The sequence below is a fragment of the Sebastes fasciatus genome, chromosome 17 (genome assembly GCF_043250625.1).
Source record: "Sebastes fasciatus isolate fSebFas1 chromosome 17, fSebFas1.pri, whole genome shotgun sequence".
NCBI lineage: Eukaryota > Metazoa > Chordata > Actinopteri > Perciformes > Sebastidae > Sebastes > Sebastes fasciatus.
In genome coordinates, this window is record NC_133811.1 from 16,962,900 (window position 1) to 16,989,899 (window position 27,000).

General features: G+C 40.9%; 1 protein-coding gene across 2 annotated transcripts; it reads right to left on the minus strand.

Moving 5' to 3' along the window:
- Positions 1-997: 997 nt before the first annotated feature.
- On the minus strand, positions 998-21,692 carry pdcd6ip (programmed cell death 6 interacting protein). 2 transcript variants are annotated; one of them, XM_074612380.1, is made up of 18 exons: positions 21,383-21,692; positions 16,842-16,896; positions 16,686-16,755; positions 15,782-15,909; positions 14,331-14,484; positions 12,718-12,818; positions 11,278-11,394; positions 10,904-11,126; positions 8,894-9,017; positions 8,417-8,594; positions 6,732-6,843; positions 6,402-6,571; positions 5,678-5,926; positions 4,527-4,661; positions 4,281-4,375; positions 3,913-4,030; positions 3,604-3,812; positions 998-2,108 (listed from the first exon to the last, which is right to left on the minus strand). In XM_074612380.1, exons 1-18 carry the CDS (start codon positions 21,586-21,588, stop codon positions 1,892-1,894), a joined length of 2,661 nt encoding a protein of 886 aa, XP_074468481.1. In that variant the 5' UTR covers positions 21,589-21,692; the 3' UTR covers positions 998-1,891. The 2 variants fall into 2 exon arrangements, with proteins under 2 accessions (XP_074468481.1, XP_074468480.1); XM_074612379.1 differs by having other exon boundaries at positions 11,278-11,409.
- Positions 21,693-27,000: the final 5,308 nt, after the last annotated feature.

Below are 27,000 nucleotides of genomic sequence, written 5' to 3' on the forward strand. Positions count from 1 at the left end.
GTATAGATAGATAGAGAGGAACATGGCTGTGTGTGTGTGTGTGTGTATATGTGTGTTGTTGTCACTTCCAGTAGGGAGATGCGAGCTGTTAGATCTGATTAAAAGTGTGTGAGTTTCACTCTCAAACACACACACACACTGGAGAATGACGTGATGTTATGAGACGTTTATGAGCCAAGAGATACTGACCAGTGAAGACAACTAGCACTGCCAACGATTTGCGGCTTGGGCAAGCAAGGACGGGGGAGAATGGTAAGCAAAAACAGAGCCAGGGGAGAAATAAATGGAGAAGAGAGCAGCAGCAGCTGAGGATATAAAAAGACAGGTGGTATACAGAAAAAAGCTTCGAAGCAAATGAACATATGATGAGGAGGAAAGGGAAAACAAAGGATTGGAGAGCGCAGAGGGGAAAGTGAAGTGAAATATGGTGGTTTTTTTTAGCAGATAGGAACTCGAGAAGAACAGATTAGACGGAGAGAATAGAGGGTAAAATGGAGAGAGGTGGAGTGATGGATGCAGGCAGGGGACCAGCAGCTCTCTGCCAACATCTCCATGCATCCTTCCAGACATCACACTGCGCTGCCATCTGCCTCCCTGCCACACACACACACACACACACACATACACAAGGAGGAGATATGTGAAATCATTAGCGTCTCCTGACACTGAATAAATATCTGGGGATGAAATCTGTCTGTGGAGAAATCACCTGCGGGGAAATATGATTGGATGAGATCACGACCTCAACTGGAACGGAATTTGCATGTCATCTAAATGGGATCTGCCCCCAATGCTCGAGAGGTCAAAGGGCGTCCGATTAGTCAGATGGCACAACTCACTCCCCAATTGGCTGAAAAGGAGAGACAATGGCAGGTGAACAGCTCCCTCTGTGAGCTGCAGGACTGCCCTCTTCTGGCTGCTTTACAAACCTCCACACTTTGTGATTGTGAAAACACAATTAAAGACATCCAACATGTAAAGACGGACACATTATGGCTGGCAGTTGATGTTTTTTTAATCACATTAGAGCTGAGGAATAAAAATAAACACAAAGAGCATGAGAGTGCAGCACACAAAGTGTCTCGGTTAACCACGTACAGAGTCTTATTTATACATATATTTATATAATAGAGCCATTTCTCCCACTTGTATAGCATCTGATTGTAACACAGAAATAAACCGACATTCCCTGGGTGAGAGAGAGAGAAAGAAAAAGAGAGCAGATCTCTCAACAGTCATAATCTACATTAGAAAACCTACAGGCCATTCGTTTTTATAGGTTTATACATCAGCGAGGCGTCAGTATTCATTACAAAAATAGGAATATAGTTGATATGGGGGTTGATTGAGTGGGTGGGGGGTTGAGGATGTGGCTGTGCCCTCCTATCAGACTAGCAATGATCACCTGTCCGCCCACCCAACACATAACACCCAAACCAGGAAACGAAGAGCCATCCCAGGATTCGTGCACCTCCATGAGTGTTTACAGCAGTCCAGCCCAGACAGAGTCCGTGGAAACCAGTTAAAGGTTTAAGTTAAACAATTAACAAAACCATTAGAAAATGAGTATGTAAAAAAATAACAGGCAAAAGAGGGGTTTAGTGCATTAATGAAAGTTGAGGAAAAGTGCAGTCAGAACCCAGAAAACATGAGCTTGGATAGAACAAAGAAGAGGAAAATGAAAAAGGATAGAGGTGGCAAAGTAATAAAGGGTTTCAGAGAGAAGTGCAAAGCAGCTCTGAGGGTCTTGGGTTTCTATAGCTGCTGTTAGTGTGAGAAAACAAAAAGATGAGAGGGGAGGGAGCTAATGGAGATGAAGTGTTATTGCTGGGGGTATTTTTTATTTGGTGTTAACTTGTGAGAAGAGGAATGAGGGGATGTTAGAGGGGAGTTATTGCTGAGGGTAGTAGGGCTGCTGCTGAGGGGGTTGCTGGGGGTAGCCAGGGTAGGGCTGTCCGGTAGGAGGGGCTGCTGGGTAGCCGCCTTGTCCTGCAGTCTGCTGGTAGGACATGTAGGGCATGTTGGGCATGGTGGGCATGTTGGGCATGTTGGGCATGTTGAACTGGCCGTAACCATACGCACTGTAGCCCATAGGCATCTGGTAATACCTGCATGGACATCACAACAGAGAAAACAAACATGAGAATAATATTAACCAAAATTAAAGCGTAAAAGGAATAGTTCAACATTTTGGGAAGTATGCTTATTTGCTTTTCCTTTACAAGAGTAAGATAAGAAGATCAATACAACTGAGCATATTTCCCAAACTATTCCTTTAATGCATTACAAGTAATTTCTAGCCACAACATGCATCAGAGCAAATCAAGTGCAGAGTCATGTGTTTTCAGAGCTCTGGATTCTAAGAAGGAGCTAGTAGGAGGATGAAATCATGTTCACTCTATCCTGACATCAATACACTAATGGTATGTGTCCACAGGGGCGTTTTTGGACGCGAGGGGATCGCCTCGCTTCCCAGCATTGGACTGGTTGATGGGCTGCCACTAGGCACTAGGCACCTGATTGGACGAACGCTTTCCCTTGTAGGCTGCTGCTCCAGGCTTTCAAACTGGAACCAACATGGTGGCTCGTTTGGAAACTTACGATAATAACGCGTTAATGATAATTCGTTTTAACGCCACAAATTTTTTCAACGCAATTTGCAACTTTTAGGTTGTAGTAGGCTCAGTATTAAAGCTGGAGTAATACAACTAGAAAACCATTGGTACCAGCCTGTCAAGAAGGAGGCGAAATAACGCTCCAAAGTTACGCTAACTTTTGGCGAGGATAAACTGCCATGGCCATTTTCAAAGGGGTCCCTTGACCTCTGACCTCAAGATATGTGAATGAAAATGGGTTCTATGGGTACCCACGAGTCTCCCCTTTACAGACATGCCCATTTTGGGGCAAGTCATAATCAAGTCAGCACACTGACACACTGACAGCTGTTGTTGCCTGTTGGGCTTCAGTTTGCCTTGTTATGATTAGAGCATATTTTTTATGTTAAACGCAGTACCTGTGAGGGTTTCTGGACAATATCTGTCATTGTTTTGTGTTGTTAATTGATTTCCAGTAATAAATATATACCTACATTTACATAAAGCAAGCATATTTGTCCACTCCCATGTTGATAAGAGTATTAAATACTTGACAAAACTCTCTTTAAGGTACATTTTGAACAGATAGAAAATTTGATTAATTTGCAATTAATTAATATTTGAATCGATTGACAGCCCTAATAATATGATGAAACTAGTTCACCAAAATGTGTTTCTGAAAACATCTTATGTGAAAATTGCTGAATCTGTCTTAATTTTTAGATCGACAACAGTTAATTTAAAAGTTTTTCAGGATTTTCCAGAGATGGCAAGTCTCACCGGACGCCTGTGTTTTGCATAAAGTAGCCTAGACCTCAACTTTATGCAAATGAGGAGGGGGCAACGTGACACCCTGTCTCTCGAATCGAGCCACCACGAAACCAGAATGCATTGCACAACTTCTTACATAAACAATGAATAGGAAGCGTGGAAAGGATGGATCCTGTGGACATCAGTTAGGCGGGTCGTTTTGTACTCAGAAATCGTGATGTTGTGATGGGAAACTCACCCTGGATAGCCTTGATAGCTGGGGTAAGGTGGCCCCTGGGCCTGGTTTGGTGGGGCCATAGGTGGTGGGTTGCTGTTGGGAGGGCCAGTGGGTGGTGCATTGGTGGGAATGGTGGAGGCTGCCTGAGGTGTGAAGCTCGGTGGAGGAGGCCTGGCTGGAGGCATGGGCTTTGCCTGGGGCTGCTGCTGGGCTTGAGGTGGCTGCTGGGACTGGCAGGTAGAGAGAAAGAAGACAGATCAATAGCTAGCCATCAGCCACACATCTGCTGCAGTGGTATTGAACGTGTGGCTTTGTTTTGTGTGTGCTTACAAAGACGGTCCTGGGTGCAGGGGTTGGGCCACCAGCGGGGGCAGCTGGGGTGCTCTGATAGGCAGGAACGTTGAAGGAGGGAGCACTGGGCTCTCGGGCGATGCTCTGCTGCAGGTCCCTGAAGCAACAATCACAAACAATGACTGTGCCGTTTCCTTCATGTTCATGCATTTATCTGCTCTCATTCTTACACTTCAACACACTTTGAACTAAGGCTGGAATTGGCGGAGAGTGTTAAAAGCTAAATCAGGCAACAAAGAAACAATAAATATATATAAAACTGCTGATTGGCCTACATTTACTCCCTAGCCAGCTCATATTACTGTCACACAAACCATCAAATAGACAAAAACAAGGAGAGTACATACTTAAGTAGTTCATCCCGCTCTGTCTTGCGAGCGAAAACGATGTCGCTGCATTTGTTCTGGAACTTAAGCAGGATTTCTGTCAAGTCGTTGTAGAACTGAGGAGGGAGAAACAAAAGGGGAAAAACATAAATCATCTGGCTTGCAAACAAATATAAGTAGAAAGTTTCCGACAAGATGTGCATTACTGCAGTACAGTGCATCCTCGCTGAGGCACGTGTGTGCCGGGGCGTTGTGCTGAGTGAGTACCTTGGTGCCTTCGCGCAGGTTGTTGCTGATCTCAACGTAGCTGTCATGGGCTGAAGCCAGCTTCTTCAGGACCTCCTCCCTCTGGTTGGCCTCCATGTTGGACTGCTTCAGACTGCTGAACTCCTGGTGGGACGTCTGGAAGGAGATCACAGATTAACCGCTGACACCTGTGTGATCTGCTTGCATGTGTTTTTTATTTGATATAGATGCTTCATTGATTCCAGTAAGGAAATTCATATTTTGTTTGTTGTACTTCACAAGAAGGTCAAAGGTCAAATGTCATTATTAGCTCACTCTTTAAGCTGGTAGAGGGTAGAAAAAATGCTGACACATGACCTGATTAAAGGCCGTTACACACTGGCAGCGTTTTTTTCATGCAATTAATTGACAGGTCAATATATTTTTTCGAACTGTTGATTTTGTCATGAGTACTTTCACACAGAACGCTGTGTTGCGAATAAGCACGTTTTTTTCATAATAAAAGCCCATGACATATAATATTCGCAGGCGAGTATTTCATATTTTCGTGTTGTTTATTCGTCACTCCCCCGGTGTGTGAAAGCCTTAAAAAAGATCAGACACACCAACCCCACATCAGAGAACTAGCGGCGACGAAGGCCGCCTGTTGAGTCGCCTCAGGTCGCCTTTGTCTTGGCCAAAAAGTTGCAAAGACTACAGCTGACGGACAGTTAGCACGTACGTTCTGCGCCTGCGTGAGATGAAATAACTCTCCTCACCAGCAGGTCGCGGTAGTATGTATTCGTCATTCAAAAAGGGAAACCGGAAAATCTAGGACGGCGGATATACAAACCGTGGTTATGATGCATACATGAGATTAAGCAGCGTCTGCCGACTATTTTCACACCACCCTCAATCACCACTTGGCTTCATTCCAAATGGCCACGTCGTTGTGAAAATATCCGTGTATTGGAATGATCAGATGAGATGAAGATGAAAAATGAGAAGAGCCTAAAGACTAAAGCTGACGGTGCGGGACACACCGCAAAAACTAGGCCGACAGACGCTCACCGTCAGCCCCAAACTGGTGCGTCAGGGCCTTAAGAAACTTTCTCTTTAACTTCTCTAATGGCTCAATAAATATTTTGTTTCTGAAATAACATCAATGTCCCCATCTGTGTGTGTTTATATACCTGAACTTGTCCCAGCACTTCTTCCTGCGTGCGGATGGTGGCCTGTACCCTCTGGTTGTAGGCGCCGTACAACTGGTCGAGCTGTGAGAGTGACAGCTGCTCCTCGCTGATGGCTCCGTCCTGGGCGAGCGCTGTCAGGAAGGTGGTAGACATGTCAAAGGTCACACCCTTGATCTCTCCCTCCAGGGTCTCCCTCTCCTTCTTCATCTCGTCCAGCTGGGCGAGCTGGGCGCGCAGCACGTTCACCACCTGGGTGAAGATGGACAAGTTGTGGATTGGACATGCACATACATCTTGACTGCTTCATCCCTTTCAGTGCTCTATCCTACATGAATCCCTGACCTCTTGCCCTTATGATGACTGCAATACACTGTTGTTTTTCACTTTAGCATGAATACAGTGTAGCTGTGCAGAGACGTGCACTTCTTCCTCGTGCTCTCCCAGTTCTGCTTGCTTCGTTAGTTTAAGCTCCCCAGTGACACACAATGCAAAGTCAGCAAACAAAATGAAAAATGGAGCTACTGTTGGGAGGAGGGACGGGGCCATAAAGCACACAATGTCCACTGGGTGTTTCTGTACAGCAGGAGTCTATGTTTACGTGGCACACTAAATACCTTGGGATGAGGTGACACACCCTGAGCTAAAAAACTAACCATTACAATAAAAAAGTTTTACATTATCTGGCAATACAAAGATATAAAGACATTAGTACAAGCGGACAGACCTCGCTGCCCTGCAGTGTCTTGGTCGGGTTGGCGGAGGGGATGGCGGCGTTGAGCTCGTTCTCTGGTTTACACAGCAGGGCGATCATCTCACAGTGGGTGTTGTAGCGGTCCCTCACCACCTGGTCCGCCTGTACGGCCTTGTCCAAGATATTGCGGAAGTTGGCTCCCTCTGGGGGGGAGAAGGGAGGAAGGGAGGTAAGGTTAGAGGTGACAAGAGAGGAGGAGGAAAGAAAGAAGAAGAGACTAGGAGCATTGTAGATTAAATGGAGACAAACTTCATGAACGAAAAAAGGAAACAAGACTGACGTGTTTTAAGTGCGTGTGTGTACCTGCACGAAGGGGCTTGTAGAGGTCTCCAGAGGGGGTTCTGTTCCAGCGCTGGTTGAACTTGGCTCTCAGATCATTGTCGGTCGTCTCTTCATCATCCAGCATCTTCAGAGACTGAAGACGAACACGACACACAAACATACCGAAGACTTTAACAACACACACAGTAGAGCCTCAGATGATTACACCTTTATTTCTCTTGTGATATTAAGTAGTATCTGACTTTGGAGGACTATTTTAGAGTAGAATGTCTCAGCCATCTCATTGCACCTATACAGACCATAACTTCTTGTAGGGCAGCAACTAAGAATTATCAATAAATCTTATTGATTTATCAATGAAGCATTTTGTCTATAAATTTGTAAGAAAATAGTAAAGTTCAGAGAGCTCAAGGAAATGTCTACTTTCACACAGAGTGTGAATACTACGTGGTGAAAAAGCATACATTTTTTTTCCGGAACAAGGCCGATTTCTGAGCTTTTGCACCGCAAATTAAGGCATCAACAAATCACGTTGTGCGGAACAGGTTGAGTTGTTCCTATATTTATGAAACAACAACACGGACAGCAAGACAGCAAACTGTATTACTGGTTTCAACCTTGACAACCTTGGCAGCACAGACCAGATCCACTCCTTCCTCCCATTTCACAATAAAAGTCTAGACTGGCATTGACAGAAGACAGAAGAGCAGCAAACCCTCACACTGGAGGCTGGAAAATATTTGGTATTTTTACATGATAAATAACTTCAATGATTATGCGATAATAAAAACTGTTGACCATTTTCTGTGTCTGTTCAATTTTCTTTCAATCAACTGATTAATTGTTTCTGCACTACTTTCATGTGTAATATCCAGAAATGCTAGTAAATAATACAAAGTTGGCTTTTTGGCCAGCAGAAATGTACTTTAGTGTGTTTTAGCCGGTTAAATAAGTGCGCAAGGAACGCCATTCACAACAACAACAGTTGCAGCTGTTGTCTTATTGGTTGCGCTTTGAAAGGTCAGCAGCAACCGAGGTCAAAGTTTAAATAATTTGTACTTTGAGCGCAGCACTCAGAGATTTCGAGCGGTGCGCCACGGCCAGAGTAACGCTTCCGCCTAGTCGGGCGGCACCACTCTCCTCATAGGAAAACAATGGCACAGCCAGCACAGAGCGGTTTTATCATTCATCATGTGTGGGCGGCTTTGTTGCTCGTTGCCTTTAAAACAACACAACCGACTACTTTTTGGGGGGAAATAAGGACATTTTGGGTGTGGACTTTTCAACTCTGCCAACAAACTTGGAAGCAGTTTTATGTTTTTACTCCCGTCTGTTTATTTGTTTGTCAGCAAGATGTCTAAAAAAATGGGTTGGCTGAAGCTGGTGGACAGACAGTCCTTGGCCCAAAGATCAGTGGATTAGATTTCAGTGATGATCCTGATCTGGGATTTCCGCCATTAGGGACGATTATGAGTTTTTAGCATTCATGTGTTCTTCTGGTAGTGATGGCAGAAAAGCTGCTAACCAGCATTACATTCATATGCTTCTTTGTCAGGAAAGCAAAGCCATATGACAAACAAGCTGTTACAAAAGCTGTAATTCTAAAAGTGCCTGCTTTACTTTTAAAACTAATTTGTGGCTACGGTTAGATCACTGGTTATGTGCAGTAGCATATCTATTATTCAGTGTGTTTATGGGTGTCTGACCTCGTCCAGGATCTCTCTGTTGCGGGTCAGGAGCTCGGGCAGGTCTCTGATTAGCTGCTCGATGCTCTGCAGTCCTCCCAGCTGCACGATGGCTCGGGCCTTCTCAGCAATGGATTGTGGGATAGAGTCTCCTGACAGGTCCTCCAGGGCAGCGGGCAGGTTTAGGGATGCCAACACCCTGATGAACAGTTACAAAGCATCGGTCAGTTATTATGATCTCCAAACAACAACTTGTGCACTATTGTGCACTTATTGGCGCCATCTAATAGAGTGATACAAGTACTTAACTGCTATTAAAGGCACTATACTAAATACACAAGTTCTTCTATTGACATTTTAATGGAGCCTGGTACATCATTACGTTCTTAATAAACGCATCCATACATGGAGACACAAGAGCTTATGGACATGTCCATAGGAAGACAATTTCACCTGCATAGTAACAAGCAACACTCATATAGACACAGGACAGCATACCCGTTGCAGAGATTGGTGGCCTCCCTCATCGTTCCCACCAGTCTGTTAACAGTCTCAGCCTTCCTCTGGCCGTAAATGCTCATGGACTGTTGCACCGCCATGGGGACCATCTTCTCAAACAAGTCTGAAGAGATAAGAACAACATAAACAACTGATTAAAAAAAAAAACAAGCCAGGCGGAGAGTGCTTTAGTTAAGATCCCATCTGGAGTCATCCAGTCCCTTTACAATAAGTTTGGGGGTCATGTTTTTAGAGAGTTCGGATGGGGTTGTGCGAAAACAAAGAGGGTCGGCAACTTAAATGGAATGGGACGCTGCTGTCTTACATTTAATGTCCTTGAATGGGAATTTGCTTCAGAAATTCTCATGTTGTTTTTACAACATCTGAGTAAAACATTGGGAAATATGTTAAAGTAAAACTTCTGAACAAATTGTGAGGAATGAGAGTTGACTGGGCAGCATAAATGCTGACAAATTATCACAGATATTTTTTTTGTTTCATCTTTATTTAACCAGGCAAGTCATTCAGAACAAATTCTTATTTGCAATGGCGGCCTGGCAAAAGGCAAAGCCTCTTGAGGGAAGGGGGTAGGGGCGAAAAAAGAAATGTCAAAAGTTAAAAAGGCTGCAGCACACATCCAAATATTTCAAACACACCCACTACTGACATACAATTACAACAAGCATTATATGTGACAACAAGCATTACATTAAAGATATGCAGACAAGCATACAAGCAAAAGATATGCCATTAAAGCAATAGCTTCTATTTCGGGATATACAATTATTTTCTTTCATGCCAAGGGTTGGATGAGAATAACAATACCACTCTCTTCTGTCTGTGAGAAATACAGCTAGCAGCTGTTAGTTTAGCTTATCATGAAGAATGGAAAACAGCGAGCCAGGCTCTATCTGAAGGTCACAAAATCTGCCTAGCAGCAACTATAAAGCTCACTAATGACATATTACATCTTGTTTGTTTAAAGGCAGGGTCTGTGATCTTGAGAAACTAGCAAGAGTACACTAGATTTAAAAAAAACGATCCAACCGAAAAACCGAGTTCAGTGTTGCCAACCCTTTTTCAATGACAGTAACTAGCAGCACTAGCTCCAAAAGTCTCTAAATCTAGCGAGAAAGTCGCCAAGTTGGCAACACTGTCTGATTACTGTTGGGATGGAATGATAATTGCAGCTAATATAACAAAAAATGTTTCTAAAATTAGGGACGCACAGATACCAGATCGGATATCGGTGACAATGGGGCGGATCTATTCAATTAAATTCTATGTTTATATACTATAAACATTATATACTGGAATTTTAATTTCTGTTTAAGTTTTGACCAATTTGTTGTTGTTTTTTACACTTGAATTGTAATTTCTGTTAATTTTTAAGATTTTAAGTTGTTTTATTATTTTAACAATAAATAACAATTGACTATGATATGTTATCTGTATATTTATTTGTTACATTTTGTTTTGTAAAGTTAGGAAAGCAATGTTTAAGTTAAGCCTGATATGGCCTTACACATAAAAGAATGATCCCAGTCACTTCCACACAGTGAGGCATACAGCTTATTAATTAAACACTGGTATGGGATCGGTACTCGGTATCGGGACTGAAAAAGTCAGATCGGTGCACCCCATCTAAAATCTTTACCAACCCTACCTTTAATCTGTACAAAAACTGAAGTGTAAAAACGACAAGTTGCAGTTTTACAGTGTTTTGTGTGCTGGTCTTTTTCTTGACCAAAAGCAGTAACTAAATTCTCCCCATGAGGTTGCCCGGCAACCAGCAGAGAAATCTAACTCTTGACAAATAACAGAATGAGTGTATTTTACGGAAAATCTCAAACTATTCATTTAAAGTTTCTGATGTTAACTGGATCAAAAACGGACTTTGACACAACATTTTCATCTCTTATACTCAGATAGAGAGACATAAAAGTATCTACAAGTGTGTCAAAGTGTCTTGACAATAAATGGACTGTATTGAGTGTTTGTGTATTGTACCTGTGAATTTCTGGCTGAGTGGAGGTGTGATGGTGGTGGATTTGACCAGAGCTGCCTTGCCAATGTGTTCTACATCCTTGACCTCAGGCACGCGGTCGTGGTAGATAAAGTCATTGTCTTTTCTGGCTGCGGTGAGGGCTCGGTTTATCTTGTCACTCAGGTCCTTAACGCTCACATATTCGTCGTAAGTAGTCGCCACCGTCTTCATCAACTTTGTTGCATGCTGGAGGGATGAACAGACCAGAGGAGAGAAAACGGAGGAACAAAATTTGCTTCATGAAAAAGTTTTCTAGTTTTTGATGTGGAACTTCAAGGCATGTATGTCCACTTTTTGAAGGTTACATAAGACATGAGAGATAGGAATCAATGTGTACCTGCAGGCGAGCGATCTCCTCTCCAAAGCGCTTCTTCTGCTTGGCCACGGCGCTCTGGTGCAGCTCAGCGTTGGCTTGCATGATGCAGTGCTTGGCCGCCAGCACCGGCAGCACTTCCTGAAAATAAAAATACTGACCAGGGAGAGGCAACCACAGAGCAACACGCAGGCACGCAAACAGATATATATACACAGGCACACGCACGATGGCAAGGCAAACCACAAAACGGCAGACGCACACCAGCGAGGTCAAATCACAAATGGCACCACGAAAGCCAATCACAAAACAGGCACAAGCGGTCAGGAGGTGCGCAAACACAACACAAGCGCGCACACACACGCACACCCAATGCCGCCACCGCCACGAGGGATGCAGAAGGAAAGGAAGACAACGAGAGAGAAAACAGAACAGGCCATGAGTGTTTAATCTTGCAGCAAAGGCTGCTACACCCTCATCAAACGTCCCATAGCCATGTGTGTGTGTGTGCGTGTGTGTATGTGTGTGTGCGTTTGACATTGACAGTGTCTGTGTGTGTGTTTGATTTTTTGCACACAGCTATTTTCAAATATGGATCGATTTACCTGTCCTTTTTTTCTGTGTCCAAACTGAACAACATCTTTATTCTAAAGAATTAAAAAACTAAAAGGCTCAAAGCGACATAATTTGACATAAATTTACACGCGGAACAGGTTTTACTATACGATAGTATGTTTTATTTGAACTTATACAGACAAATGTACTTTACGTTGCCTTTCAGTTAATGGTTTACCATTTACAATGTGCGTTACCGTTGTCGTGTGACGTCAGACAACCGTTTCTCCGTGAAGTCGGGGTAGATGGATTTGCTCCGAGTTTACAAGTAGGAACTCCGAATTTGCGTGGCGTTGCATTGTTGCACTTTATCTAGTAGCAGGTTGTAAATTTTCGAGTTCCGAGTTGTCTGAAACGCACCATTATAACGAGGCTAATTATGAACTCACTAACAGCTGGTTCAAGTTACTTATTTCCTGCTTTTCAATTAACCTCAAAAAATGAAATCCGTAGTGTGAACTTGAGGTAGTGTGTGTGCATGTGTGTGTTTCAGTCACAGTGTTAGACAGACTGTAAGTACTTCAGATGCCCATGATTAGATGGTAAGAATGAAAACAAGTCAAACTGCAGCTCAGTAGTAACCAACCAATCAGAGTGAAGACGGGATGGAAATGGACCAATGAGAACAGAGAGAAGTTGCAATTTGGACAGTCCCACAGCCTGAGTACCACTCTTCAAGTCTATTTACCAGTAATACACACTATCAGACAGACGATACACTCGCCAAACCACACAGAATCCAAACTCTGTATGTATCTTCACCACACTGAACACATGGCTGATTTACTGCCTTGTTTCATACCTGCGGTTATAGGTTAGTATGTAGCTGTGTGTGTGTCCTTCACATACCTTGGGAAGGTTTTCTTTGTACTGGCATTGCTTGTAGGCGTCGCCGTAGAAATCTGCTGCCTGATTGGCCAGCTTGGCGATGACAGCATCTTTCATCTTATCTATTGGGTGAACGAGAAGCCACTTTAACAAGTACATATCAAACAAAACGCACTCAAGATAAGAAGCTGTGTTCTTGAAAACCACACATCGTCACTAGCTGATCAGAACATCTGTTTTGCTAACTGATTACTGACATTTATACATTCAGTTAGTTTCTCCAAGTGGTTTTCAGAGCGGCCTGCTGCTGCTGTCTGTTGTGTTACGCATACACTCATTTCACAACAGTGTCTCTACATCGCCCTGATGAAATTACTCTTACATTATACAAAGTGTAAAAACTATTAACAACAAGAACTCACCCCCTCAGCAGAATTTTTTTTTTTTTTTTTTATAAATGTGAGCTTAATTTATGATGTAACCTTCAAAACGGTTGTGCTTAAAAACTCTAATAAGCAACATTTTGCAGACAGAACTGGGACACAGGCTGTTGGCAACCTGGATCAAAACTGCCTACTAGCATCGCTATAAATGATCTTAAAGCAAAAAATGTGCATGATTAAAGATGCTATTTATTCAAAGTGCAATTGCTCTGCTTCCCTTATATCTGGGGGGCTGGCAGATTTGTGACAACAGTGTCCATAAACTTTTTATAAACATTACCAAGCAAAAGACTAAGCACGTCTATGACGCACTTTTAAAACTAGATAATCATAATAGTGCACTGAAAAGGCTTGAAAGTCTCTACAGCAGTTTATGATGTGATAGTCTCTAAGTGAAGACTGTGTTTGGACCATAGACTGTATATAAAGATAGACGCATGACAACTCCCCAAAAGTGAAGCCAAAACATCTTGATACCCCCTGGTGGCTGGCTGCAGTATAGGTCATAAATCCCATCCCCTCCATGTTAGTGGATGGGACTTGAGCCAAACTAAAAAGTCAAAGCACACGACAAATACATTTTTCCCAAAGATGGTTTCTGTCGTTTTAGGTAGTTCTTATGCTGATGTTTGTTCAGGTGTTCATTGTTCTGATAAGTTTGGTTTTAATTAGTTATTTTGATGCTATAAAAATGGGGTGAGACGTCAAGTTTGACAGCTGTGATTGACAGCTGCTCTGAGTGAAGTAGTCGCGGAGCCAGAGGCTCGAGAGGAGATGTAACTTTAACGTTCCATAACCATCACAAGTCTGTAATAGAACACGTGTCAATTTGATCATAAATGTAGTTATAGAGAGATTACGGTTAGTTATTGTGTCTTTCTAGCCAAACAGCCACCGTTGTGCAAATGTAGCCGCTAGGTGGCTCATGCTATCAAGCTGCAGCCCGTGATTGGCCCGGGAGGGTGTGTGGGCGGGACCTCGATACCGCAGCTCCAGCCCCCCGATCACTACTGCGCAAACTCCGGCTCCTTATGACGTCAAAATCTCAAGATGGCAGCTCCGTATCCGGGATATTTTGGCTTCACTTTTGTACAGTGGGAGGAAGTGGAGACGTGTCGCCCATCTATATCAGTATATCATCTATATATACAGTCTGTGGTTTGGACCCTTGAGGTGTCTGTCCTTTGGTACCTGAGGTGGCTTTGAGGAAGAAGACCTCCTGGGCCTGGGCCAGCATGATGTTGCTCAGGGTGCCCACAGTCTCGGGGGAGATGTCCATGGTGGGCTCCCTGTTCAGCGCTGACAGCACCGTGTCCTTGATGTGGCCAAACGCTCCGCTGGCCAGCTGAATAGAGAGACAGATAAAGAGAGAAACAGATGAGAAACTACTGCCAACACTGTCACTGATTGTCAGTCACAAAATAGCAGATTAAACTGCAAGACCTCTCACATGCTCGAGTCACAAGTATGGAGTTTATTTTGATTAGTGAAACATTTCAAAACTAACAGGAGGGGAAACAATCTCATGTTGCGAATTTGTTGAAACGTGCCCCAGGTCGATGTCTGCCAGAGGAGCTTACATCTCTGGACCGCAAAATTCACTTCAATGATCTCACATGAATGTATATCAATGACAAAATTTACTGACAATTTACCTAAAACGCATTGTGATGCATTTACTTGTCTTTACATACATTACCGTTCAAAAGTTTGGAATCTCCTCCCACAGTAGCTTGATTGGGTACTACTCTATATTTTTGAATGTTCTTTCATGCTTTTAGGTTGTACAAGTACACATAGATTTTATTTTGTATGACGGGTTTGCAAAAAAAGTAATGTTGTAATTGTACATGGCGTATTGCTTTAGCAAAACTATTCTTAAAACTTAGGTTAGTCTGGGGTTTGCACTAGGGCCCAAAGAAAAGCAGGTTCCCAAATTATTTAGAGCCCAATTGCATCCTTGTAGCTCAATATTTATCTAGGGTTACTTACGCTTTTCTGGACTGGAAAAAAAAATAAAAATTGGAGGGTATTTGGAGGGAAAAATGGTTCCAACATTATTCCCCCGTCATGCAACACTACACTGTGGGGACAACGACTAAATGGAAGTTTTAATTATTAATTATTCTTCATTTATAGGCCACAACTTTCAAATAAATAATACATTTGATGTCTGAATTATACTGTTTTTACATCTGTTAAATGAACATTATTGAAGGAGAGAAGAAATAAATCGACATAATGGGCGATTCCAAACTTTTGAACAGACGTGTACATAGAGTGAAACTAGTATTTCTTGTTTGTTTAGGTCACGTCCCTCTCACAAGTCTGAGAAGCAGGGGATTAAAAAGAGCATAAAAGATTATATCATATTAAAAGGCGTAAATAACTGTAGTATCAGTTACAAATCGGAAATGCAAATTTATATTCAATATGCTTGTAAAACAACAAATGTTGACAAAACAATATTGTAAATGTGAACAGACTCCTAAAAGATGCTTCCAGTGAACATCTGAACCACGACAGAGTTGATCTGCATAGATCTGATTAAACAGTATAACAGTCCTAAATTCATACAGTAATTTCCACTGGGTTTTCTTAAATCAAGCAGTACATGTTACTGTGTGTGTTAGTCGGCCCACCTGATAGAACTTGGCTGCAGCCTTCAGTCCCTCGTCGTTGTCCAGGTTCTGCTCGGAGGCGATCTGACTGGCCAGAGCTGCTGCGTTGAACAACACGCATGTCTTCTCGTAGCCCAAACTTGCCAAAGCTGCAATACACAAAAACAAAAACAAACAAGAAATTACTTGTCGGAGTGCCTTTTTGTTGTCTTCATCTGAGTCTTAAAATGCATTCTGGTTATTTTCAGGGATAATTTGATTTACAGAATAATACGCTTTCATAACATGCTGGCCGGTTTCAACTGAAGACTGATTTGTAGTTTTGTTCCCACAGCTATAAAGTGAAGACAGAGGGGGAAATTGACATCTATCTTTCATTCCTTGGATACTGACAGCTTGTTTTTTGTGTGGGGTTGGCATTTTCTTCAACCAACACTTTCTTTCTACTGCTTCATTCTACATTTTTCTCACTCAGAGTACACTGGAAAGAAATCCCCACAGTCATGAGCTCCCACAATTCACCACAGTAGACAAAAGATTCAAGCGTGAACAGTGAAGACTGAACTCAACAAAGAGCAGTCTTCAACATGGGAATATTTTTTTCTCTCTCGTTATTCCTTTTTATTTAGTTTGTTTATTGCTGTTGACCCTGACACACACTATCTTCAGTGGATAATTTGTATTCAAACCCTATAAGGCACCTTGTCAGACCTGTTTCTGGATGCAGAATAAAACCTATTTATGCGAGACAGCTTTGTTTCTCATTGTGTGTGTGTGAGAGAGATAGAGCCAGATAGACACACAAAGCGACAGATAGTAAGAGATAGTATAACAGATATGCACCCTGGGGGCATGAACTTGTTTTGATATGCAGAATGCACTGATCTACTTCCATGGACACAAATGTATGTGAGGTTGCGCTTACCGAGCTTGACTGAGCCACCGAACAGCGATCCTTTATCAAAGGCATCCTTCCATGTGAAGGTTAAGCAGAGCTGTGGAAACAGAGAGACGCTTTGTGTTCAAGTTCTTCTGTTTGGGAACTAAGTCTAACCCGCATGTGTGCTGTCCAATCAGTTACCTGGTTTTCAGAGAAGGGGAACTTGGCCTCGACAGCACACAGTTGGTCATAGTATCTGGAGAGAGAAAGAAATGGCAGGATTAAAATAATGTTTTCTTATGCGCCGTGTAAACCTAAACATACCTGCTCTAATTGTTTTCTACAGATCATTTGAACTTAAGTTTAGGTTAAGTTAAGTTTTAAAAAAGGGAAATAAATAAGGGATAAGTCTGTACACTAAATCATAATTGAGAAACTGGGTAAAAGGGTAGTAATTATTATGACATAACTGCAGATCCGAGGTCTGAGGAAGCTCTGTCATTTCAGAGACACTTGACAATGAGTCAGGAAAAAATATCAGGACAGGCAAACACACTGCAGTGTGCACAGACACAGAGTCAGTGACGGCTGCCTCAGCTCTTTGTCTTATCAGTATCTATACCGGTGATGTGGAAAGTTATTTTTAGAAATGACAACATGCATAATGGCCGGTTTGGGAATCCCCTTTCACCGGTTCATCCACCCATCCAAAGCCAGTCTATATTTATGTGCAAACTTAAACAAAGACTGGCTTCATATACAGAACTACAAACATATAGAGTGTGTTATCCTTATGTTTCCCCCATTCAGATACACAAGGACACACATGCACAGAGGAAAGCTGAGATGAGGTGTGTCTAGCATTTTACTAAAGAGAAAAAGAAACAGCCTGGACAAAACAATGGTTACCATGGTGACTCACTAGCTGTGTGTCAGCCGGCTTTGAAAAGGATAGGGCCCGTCGCCCAGGCTACCTGGCACATGGCTGACGGGCGACATGTGCAGAGAGCCAAGGAGTGGCAATGCTAACATGATAGCTTCCATCTTGTTGCCAATACCATGACTGTGCGACTACTAACCCAGTAAAACAGTCTCAGAAGAATCCACAAAAGTAAGGTGGAAATTCACAAATATATGTCCTTTGAAAAACGCAAAGTTGATGTACAAATGATGATATACGAGATGTGAATTAAAGGCATAGATAAAGATAGATATTTACAGGTACAAATCACTCTGCATTTATTTGTGCATTGTGTTTTACAACTTACAAAACTTGACATTTGTTTGTGAGACTGTTTTGACGCCATAGTTATATCGCCAGATTAAAACAGTGGGCAAATCATTCAGATCCTGTTAAAAATATTTCCTTTTCAGGCACTACAGATGACATTTTCTGGATTTTCTGTCACTATTTCACTCAAATACTGTCTTATAAACCGTTGACATAAACCAGGCAGGGATACACCTATCCAACAATTAGTCTCCTGATACAAATGTTGGTACCTCAACTCAGGTTATATGTCAATAGATCTGACACCAGCTCTCTCTTTTCCCTAAATTTAGAATCTCACAGGATAGCATTACAAAGTCACATGAGTGAAAACAACCCATTGTGTTAAAAGGAAAGTACATTTTCTGCATTACTCCAGTGTAGCTGTTGGACTTTAACACTCAACCACGGCTGGAAATTAACTTTTTTATCAACCAGCCGCTGTGGCTGGTGGACTCCAAAATCTACAAATCTACTCAATAGATTACCATTGTTATTTTGGCTGGTGAGTGAAGCAGCCACTTGCATATTTTACAAGCATTTGGCTGGTGGCTGGTGCTAATTTCCAACCCTAAGAGTCAGCACTAGTGATGTGCATTTTAAGCAAAAATACTATTTGAAAATCACTTGGTATTATTCGATTATTATTTGAATAATAAAACGGTTAATACAAGGGAAATATAAATATTTTTTAAGATGGGACGAATAGTCGCATTAATTATTAAATGTTTTAATAAATAACGACTAATCGAAAAATCGAAAATCATAACTCATCCCTAGTCAGCACCTTGAGCTCATATAATTTTTAGTATAAAAAGTTTAATCCTGGCACTTGCTAGACAATTCCCCTTTGCACTGTGGGTGGAAAAAGCTCATAGTGGAGAAAAATGGAAGACCGGCACCCTGCAAGTGCATACCTGCCTGACGTAATCTGGGCAAACCCTGAGCATTAAATAACTAATGAGTCATAGAGAAGAAAGACTGACAAGAGAGAGGGCAAAGTCTGCATCTGCATGTCACCTAGGATTTCAGTATGTTGGGTTATTAATAAGTGTATGGTTTTCATACACGATATGAAGGATAAAGAGCATTAGTGCATTAGTGCTCTGTCATTAATTTATTATAAGCCTGTTTACTGGTAACTGGATAAAAGCAAGAAAGCAGTCAACAACAGCTAGGCGGGGTGAATGGAGCATTAGACACAGAGGAACTTTGTTAAACAAACATAAATCCTATTTCTGTCCCGGTTCCTCTACGCAAAGTGGTTGGCAGTGTGACCCTCCTTTGCTCTTTGTGTATATACTGTATGTAACAAGTATTTTCCAACCAGAGCAGCTATTTAAAACATAAAATCCACTGGCAGAGAATGTACAGGCCTTCTCTGTAGCTCCTGCTATCTTACTTCTGACTCTCCTAGACACACAGTTGTTATGCTCTATCGTATTCATCTCCGATTGCTGATATGAAAAGCTGTAGTTCTCTTTTCCAGCCACCCTGGATGTCTGATCATGTGGCTACACGTGGACTGAAGGTCTGGACTTAACGTGGGAACCTGAATGTGACTGACATCTGACAGGAGAGCTGGCTGTGCTTGGACTTCCTCACCGGTGCTGTGCAGATACAGTACATAGCTCATGTAAGGTGCTCATGGGTTTGAATATGTGTGAATGGATTTGAAGGCTGGTGATCTGGGTATATTCCTAATTTATTGTTAGTAGCTGTGACCTCTGTTAATGTCATAACCAAACTCAGGAACAGGATGAGTCAGAGGATGCTCAGTCTTAAAAATGTAATAATGATGACTGTATGTACTCCAAATGTTATGAAATGCTGTCACTGACGTATAGTTTTATTTAAGCTTTTGTGGTGAGTTTTAGCATGTGTTATTATATTTATATTTTAAACATTTTATCATGTTTGATGTCTGTGTTTCATCGTGGGAAGAATAAAGTTTATCTTGAACATTGAAGCTAATTCTGTTTCAAAAATGTTTTATTATGAAGCATGTGTATGTTACTGATACAGACTTCCGTGGTGTGTGTGTATCGTGCTTCATTTCTGATAAATATATCAACAAAAACAGACAATACTAGGAACTAAGGGCAAACAAAAATGGAGACAAGCAAATACAAAGAACATAAGTAGTTAAAGGGATGTAAATATGTCCTTTTTTTGGTCTGTATAATAGAATAGATAATAGTGTAAGCGTAGATATAGACATATGTATATACTGTATGTATATATATCTATATATGAGGTTGGTTGTATGTATATGAATATGTATGTATATGAATATGAACTTATCTGTTGACACTGCACTATTACAACGGGTAGTACTTTTTTTTTCTTTTCTTTTCCTTATGTTTCTCTTTTTTGTTTATATATGTTGTTGTCTGTATGTCCCTTTACAAGTATGTGTATGTATTCCTTCAACCTTAAATAATAATTTTAAAAAAGAACATTAGTTAAAGGGAAAAAAACAAACAAAAACAAAAAAAATACAAAAAATACAAAAATAAATAAACACCTTAAGGCACACAACTCAGGGAAACATTGGCGACATACAGTTTAAACATAAACATGTGTAACCCTAGCATTGAAGATAATGCTAATGCTAAGGTAAACCATGTAACTTGGGAATACATAACTAAGTTAGCTCAACTAACATGACTAATATCATTATATAAGTCACTGACAGTTCAGTTAAAGAAGCTAAACAAGCTAGCTGAGTCTGTGTCAGCCTCTCAGGGGAAACTTGGCATGGCTCTCACATGAGTCAGTTATTATGGTGAGAAAAGCCTAACCAGGACATCAGACTTTTAAATAGATAATTCATACGACACCTTCTCACACAAAAATATATCTTATAATGTATATACTGTATATGTTCTTAATGTATATATTCTTAATATGCCCTTGTACAAAGTATTTCCTTTTATAATTGTAATATAACTAATTGTAATACAACTAATTGTAATTGTAATATAACTAATTGTAACATAACTAATTGTAATTGTAATATAATTAATTGTAACATAACTAATTGTAATTGAATATAATGTAATTGTAATATAACTTAAAGTATTTGTAATTATAATTGCAATATAACTAATTGTAATTGTAATATAATTGTAATATAACTAATTGTAATTGTAATATAACTTATTATTTTAATGGAGCTTCCCAGCAAAAAGTATTCCACATTGATTGTACCTGTATAACTGTATAACCAGCTGGTGACAATAAACATCTTGAATCTTTGAATCTTTGAATCTGTAAAAGTCTCCTAGCATAATTAGCTTGTTAGCATAATTAGCTCCACGTTAGCTCCCATGTTAGCCACTAGAAGCTAACACATCTGGGTGCGGCAGTGCCTCTCACTAACTCACCTCGACAGGTGAAGAAAGGTCTCTCTGAGTGATACTAACACGGTGGATAGTGTTAGTGAGTTGTTAAAGGAGTGTTTTCTAACCTGAGCAGGACCTCCAGGGAGCTCTCGTGTTTGTCCAGCGGCCTCCCCAGCGCGTTCCTGCGGAGCTTGTTGAGCTCCTCCACGGCTCGGAGGTACTCGACCTGCTCCTCTCCGGCCGGGTATGTAGCCGTCACAAACTTAGACAGAGGCTTCACTAGATCCACCTCAGACGACTTCTTTAACGGGACTGAAATAAACGTCGCCATTTCGGCCTCGCAGAAGATCCGTAAAAACACAGCCGACTAGAGCCGACGAACACAAACAACAGCCGAGAGACTGCCACTTCCTGGTTTCTGACAGGCGCGTCGAATTACGTCATGGGAAGCGGAGAGAGGAGAGGCGCACTGCGCAGAATCAGAATGGTTTTACTGAGTGATGGACTAGACTAGAAGATAATAGCTTTATCTGCTCACAGCTACAGTCTTTCATTCCCACGACGCCACACCATGGCCGGATTAATCTTTTAACCCTCCTGTTACCTTCAAATTTACTAACATCTTTTATCCTTGGGGTCAATTTGACCCCAGCAATTTAAACCTCCAGAAAATGATTATAATTCAAATTGTTACCCGAGTTTATGTGTCAGGTACTTTATGTTTGTTTGTTGACTACCTAAATAGCCCTTTAAATAAAATCAATATCTTCACGGGAACCATATTTTGCCGCCCCCAAAACGTGGGGAAATATCAAGGTTTTCGCGAGAATGATGTTTCCCCTGCCCCATGTCGTGTGAACTATCAGTGGTTCTCGCACTACTACAGTTATGGTTATGTTAGGTTAGGGCCCTAAAGCTTTTTGAAGATTATAAAGTTGCATGTTATAGTGACCTCAATATCATCCAAAACAAATGTGTGTAAAATGTTGATATTTTTTATATGTTTTATACAGCTAAAACAGTCTGGGGTCAAATTGACCCCAAAGAACACCGATGCGTACAGCATGTACACAGGACATTGAAAACATATCATCATTTTAATTTTATGTTTACCCAGTTGTCCCCATTAAATTAGGAAAAGTCATTCAATATGAAGCAAAAAAAATGATGTGGTCAATCATTTATTAGATGTTAAACATTGAATGGGGTCAAATTGACCCCAAAGATATTAAGGGGCCCAAGTGCAAAAAGGAGCTGGAGGGGCCCCATAAACACCCTGTTCCTCTCCATCTTAATGTGTACAGCATTTCTATGCCAGAATATTACACAGATAGTGTGGTGGCAGTTTCTGTTAAAACAAGACACAAACCAACGTAACAACTTGTCTTTCAGTGAATTTAATAAAAAGGCATACATTAATAACTAAAACATCTGCAGATGGACTCACGAGCACAGCCACCTGTTGTGGACTGTGGCAAGTGAGCCCCGAATACAAATAGTAGTCAGTATTTATACATTTAAAGCATAACACGAAGATAAGTGCAAAGAAGAAAAGAAGAGAAGGATAGAAAGTGTATCAATGCGTCAGCACACAGCAGACAACAGAGCATCACAAGACATAACAAGTATTTCAGCAATCTGTTGTTTGCAGTTACAGAGAACTAAAATGTCAGGTCACTGTCCTATGGTGACAAAGTTGAACATGTGAGGCCCTAAGATTATCTAAAGGTACAGTGTTAAACTGCAGATATGAAAATTGCCATTACAATAGATAGATAGATAGATAGATAGATAGATAGTAACTTTATTGATCCCGAGGGAAATTCAAGTTTCCAGCATCACAGTTCCATAGTGCAAATACATGTTAGTAAAAATGGCAGTAAAAAAGTGAGTAGTGCAAAGTACAAAAAAATATACCAGATATAAAAATACAAGGAGATGAAGAAAACTGTTAAAACTGAGTATAGTGCAGGGTAACAGCTGTGATACACAACTATTAAAAAGTTCAGAAGAGACTGTTAAAAATGAGTATAGTGCAGGGTAACTCCAGTAGCTTAGTCTAAAGTGCACTGTGTGCATTATTATCTGTCCTGCAGACCGTCCTCCTTTGCACCCCTCCCTCCCTAAAGAGGTGTTGTACAGTTTGATGGCTCGGGGGACAAACTGTAAACTGGCCCCTGGTTTGCTGCGAGGGTGTCTGATTTAACACAAATAATTTAGCAATATTTTTTTATTTTTTTATTTATTTAACCTTTATTTAACCAGGAATTACTCATTGAGATAAAGACTCTCTTTTGCAAGAGAGACCTGGCCAGGACAGCAGCATTTAAACATATGTTAAAGTGTCAGAAACCACAACATAAAACAAATGCAAAATAAATACAAAGCATAATATCATACAATCGTTTTAATGAGTAATGGACTAGTCCAGGGGTCAGCAACCTGCGGCTCAGGAGCCACATGCGGCTCCTCAACCCCTCTCCAGTGGCTTCCTGTGGATTTTTAAAAACGGAAATGAATAACTGTTTTTTGTTTACATTTTCATTTTTATTTAACATTGTTGTAGGTCTAATGTACGACGGCATGATGGAGTATTAGGGCCACATTGAGGAAAAAAAATAATGAATCTGAGATTTCGAGAATAAAGTCATAATATTACGAGAATAAAGTCATAATATTACGAGAATAAAGTCATATTACGAGAATAAAGTCATAATATTACGAGAATAAAGTAATAGGTTTACAAGAAAAAAAAAGTCGTAATATTATGAGAATAAAGTCATAATATTATAAAGTACGAATTTTACGTGTTTTTTCCTTTTTTTCTCGTTAAGTTATGACTTTAGTTTCGTAATGTTACGATTTTTTTTCTCGTAAAGTTATGACTTTATTCTCATAATGTTATGACATTTTTCTTGTAATATTACAACTTTATTCTGGAAATCTCAGATTTTTTTCCCCTCAATGTGGCACTAATTTCTGTAGTGCATTAGCTCTTTGGCCCTCACTGCATTAGTCTTATATACTATATACTTAGACTATTAAATGTGTTACCTTCATCACAATGCTCAAATGTTATTCGGACAAAACATTTGTCCACAAAACATTGTCGGTCGCCTGTATCTGGAAGGTCCAATGTTTGCAAAGATGCATCTGCTAAATACTGACTTGGGGGTGAATAGTTAAGCAAGCAAATATTTTATTTGTAATTGATTGATTTGTTTTCACTTTGACAGTAAAAGGTCTTTTTCTATTGATCAATGTCAAAAAAGGCCCATTAAATCTATTTTGATTCAATGTTGTAAGACAATAAAACATCAACAGCCAACAGCCATATATTTAATATTGTCTATATTTATTAATGTCTTATTTATTTATTTACATATGAACACTTTGGATCTCTATAAATATCAACTGTAATATTTAAGGTCTTAAAACTATTTTTGAACACACTCTAACAGGACCCACACATGAGGCCTTATCATGTCAGTTTCTATTGTGTTTTAATAATGCATAATCCTGTATTCCCAAACAGTGTTACATTTTCAAACAATTAATCAAATTACCACAAACCAGCTGCTACACAATGAACCCGGGACTTTGGGGGCCCAGTAGGGGGCCCGGAGTCCCAGAGCAGTTGCCCACTCGATAATATATTAATATGCACCGTATAAACACAACATATGTAAAATAAATGTAGTTAAGACTGTTAAACCAGATGGAAAATTAAAAAGGCTATAATGCAGAAGCAACTGGGTGACCTGTAAAACAGCACATACACTCAACAACACGCCCTTCAAGCGTGAACTACCAGCTGTTTTCGGTCCACCAGGATGCAGATAAACTGCTAGTTTTCTGTCCTGTCTGATAATTGATTGCAACAGCTGTATTCACGCTTCACCCCAGATGTGATTCAGCCAGTCTGACACAATTGCTGGGGTGAAAATTAGCCTGATTGTGGGTCCTAAACATCTGCTTTGGGAGAGGCCTTGGCAGGTGTTTTGTGCTCTCAATCTGCTCAACAGACTGAGTCACTAGGTGCTTCTCATTTCATCATTTTTCGCCTCCTCGTCTCCTCGCTCCTCGCTCCTCCAGCTGTGACCTGGAAATCGATCTCAGTCCTCCATCTTGAAGGACATCCCAATTCATAAAATGCGCATCGAGGAGCGAGGATCGAGGAGCGAGGAGGCTTGCCGGAGCAGCCATGAGCGAGGATACACCAGTGTATCCTCCAGTGTGTCCTCCACGGATGTTTTTTACCGACCGACACGCCCCCTTATTGGATATCAGTTATTGATTGGACGCTGCTGCTGATCGGTTTGATCTGATACATCAACATCACTGGAGTTTCATACCGGAGTGAAGACAGATCACAGATTAAACGTTTTATAGTTTAGTTGTCTTCTTATTCACCATCTAGTTATAATCAGTGTTAATTGTAGGTGTGAACAACAGACGGACCATGTTGATGGTGAAGTGTTCCAGCAGCAGACGGACCTGCAGGAGCTCTACTTCACACACTGTCACTGAAGGAGTCTGACACTGAAAGGGGTTTATAATAGCTGACAACGAACAGACCTAAATAACTTTCTTCATTTATTAGAAAGTTTTCTTTTGATCATCTGTTATTTCCCCCGTTAACTTTTATTATGGATCCAGTTAAAGTCAGAGAGAGAACGAGAGTCTCTCTTTTACACCTTTTACATCATTTATCCTCATTTGCATTCAGTCACATGAGGCTGATAATTCCTGAGCGTCGGGTTTGATAGTGTTGGAGTTACCATTTCACTTTTCCCTGAAACATTCAGCCTAATACATAACTTCTATCAGAATATCAATAACTACAGACGCTAATAATGAATAAATAATATAAAGATATTGTGCCAGTTGAAATGGTTCCTGGTTCTCTAAGCAGGACTCAGTCCACAGTAGAAATACAGACTGCAGCTGTTATTCATGTGCAGGTGTTTGTTAAACAGGTAACAGACTACAGAGAGAAACACTGCTGCTCTCCCACTGAGAATAACTGTGTTTTTATTAGTATTAGATCAGTTCAGACATAAACAGCTGTTAAAGCCGACTGACTGGCTGTGATCAGCTGCTGCTGTCATCAGAAACAGACGTCGCTTCCCATGACGCTTCAGAGGAAACGACGTCTCATGTCTCTAAAAACATATTTCCACGTTTCCTCTGTCCTCGAGTCTTTTCCTCGCCTCCTCCGCTCGCATCTCCCGTGGGCGGGACTAAGACACGAGGAGAAGAGTCAAGCCGTATATAACAAATGGGAAAGACCCACTGTGCTGTCATCTAATTGTCCTGCAACAAAAGGCCACTGTTTTGCACTTTTGCTATCATGCAATACCGCACAACAGATTAATTGTTATATTTGTGCCTTATGGCAAGTCCAAATATGATTTTCCTGCATAGCAAATTAATGATTTTATGGATCATTAAGACAAAAAATAGGTAATTTAGATTCATAAGTGCCCCAAAAGGTGTACGAACAAGTTTATCTGGATTCCTTTAAATGATCATTAAAGGGGCAATCAGAGTACTACTCAGCTTGTGGAAACAGTTGTATAATGTCCTGTTTGTCTTTGAAAGACCTCTAACATAACATATAACAGAAAGCCTACTTTACCATATGTATATATGCAGTTTGAAAGGCAGATATGGGTCTAACGCAAAGATACTAAATTGCAGAGGTACAACAATCATGCCCTTTTATCAATTTCTATGTCCT

What these genes read in the sequence shown, in the direction of transcription:
- pdcd6ip (XM_074612379.1), bottom strand. Translation starts at nt 21,588, where the DNA reads ATGGCGACGTTTATTTCAGTCCCGTTAAAGAAGTCGTCTGAGGTGGAT. An exon ending in CTGCAGCCAAGTTCTATCAG is followed by an intron (nt 14,485 to 15,781) that starts GTGGGCCGACTA and finishes CTCTCTATTCAG; the next exon opens with CTGGCCAGCGGAGCGTTTGG. An exon ending in ACAGAGAGATCCTGGACGAG is followed by an intron (nt 6,844 to 8,416) that starts GTCAGACACCCA and finishes GTTCGTCTTCAG; the next exon opens with TCTCTGAAGATGCTGGATGA.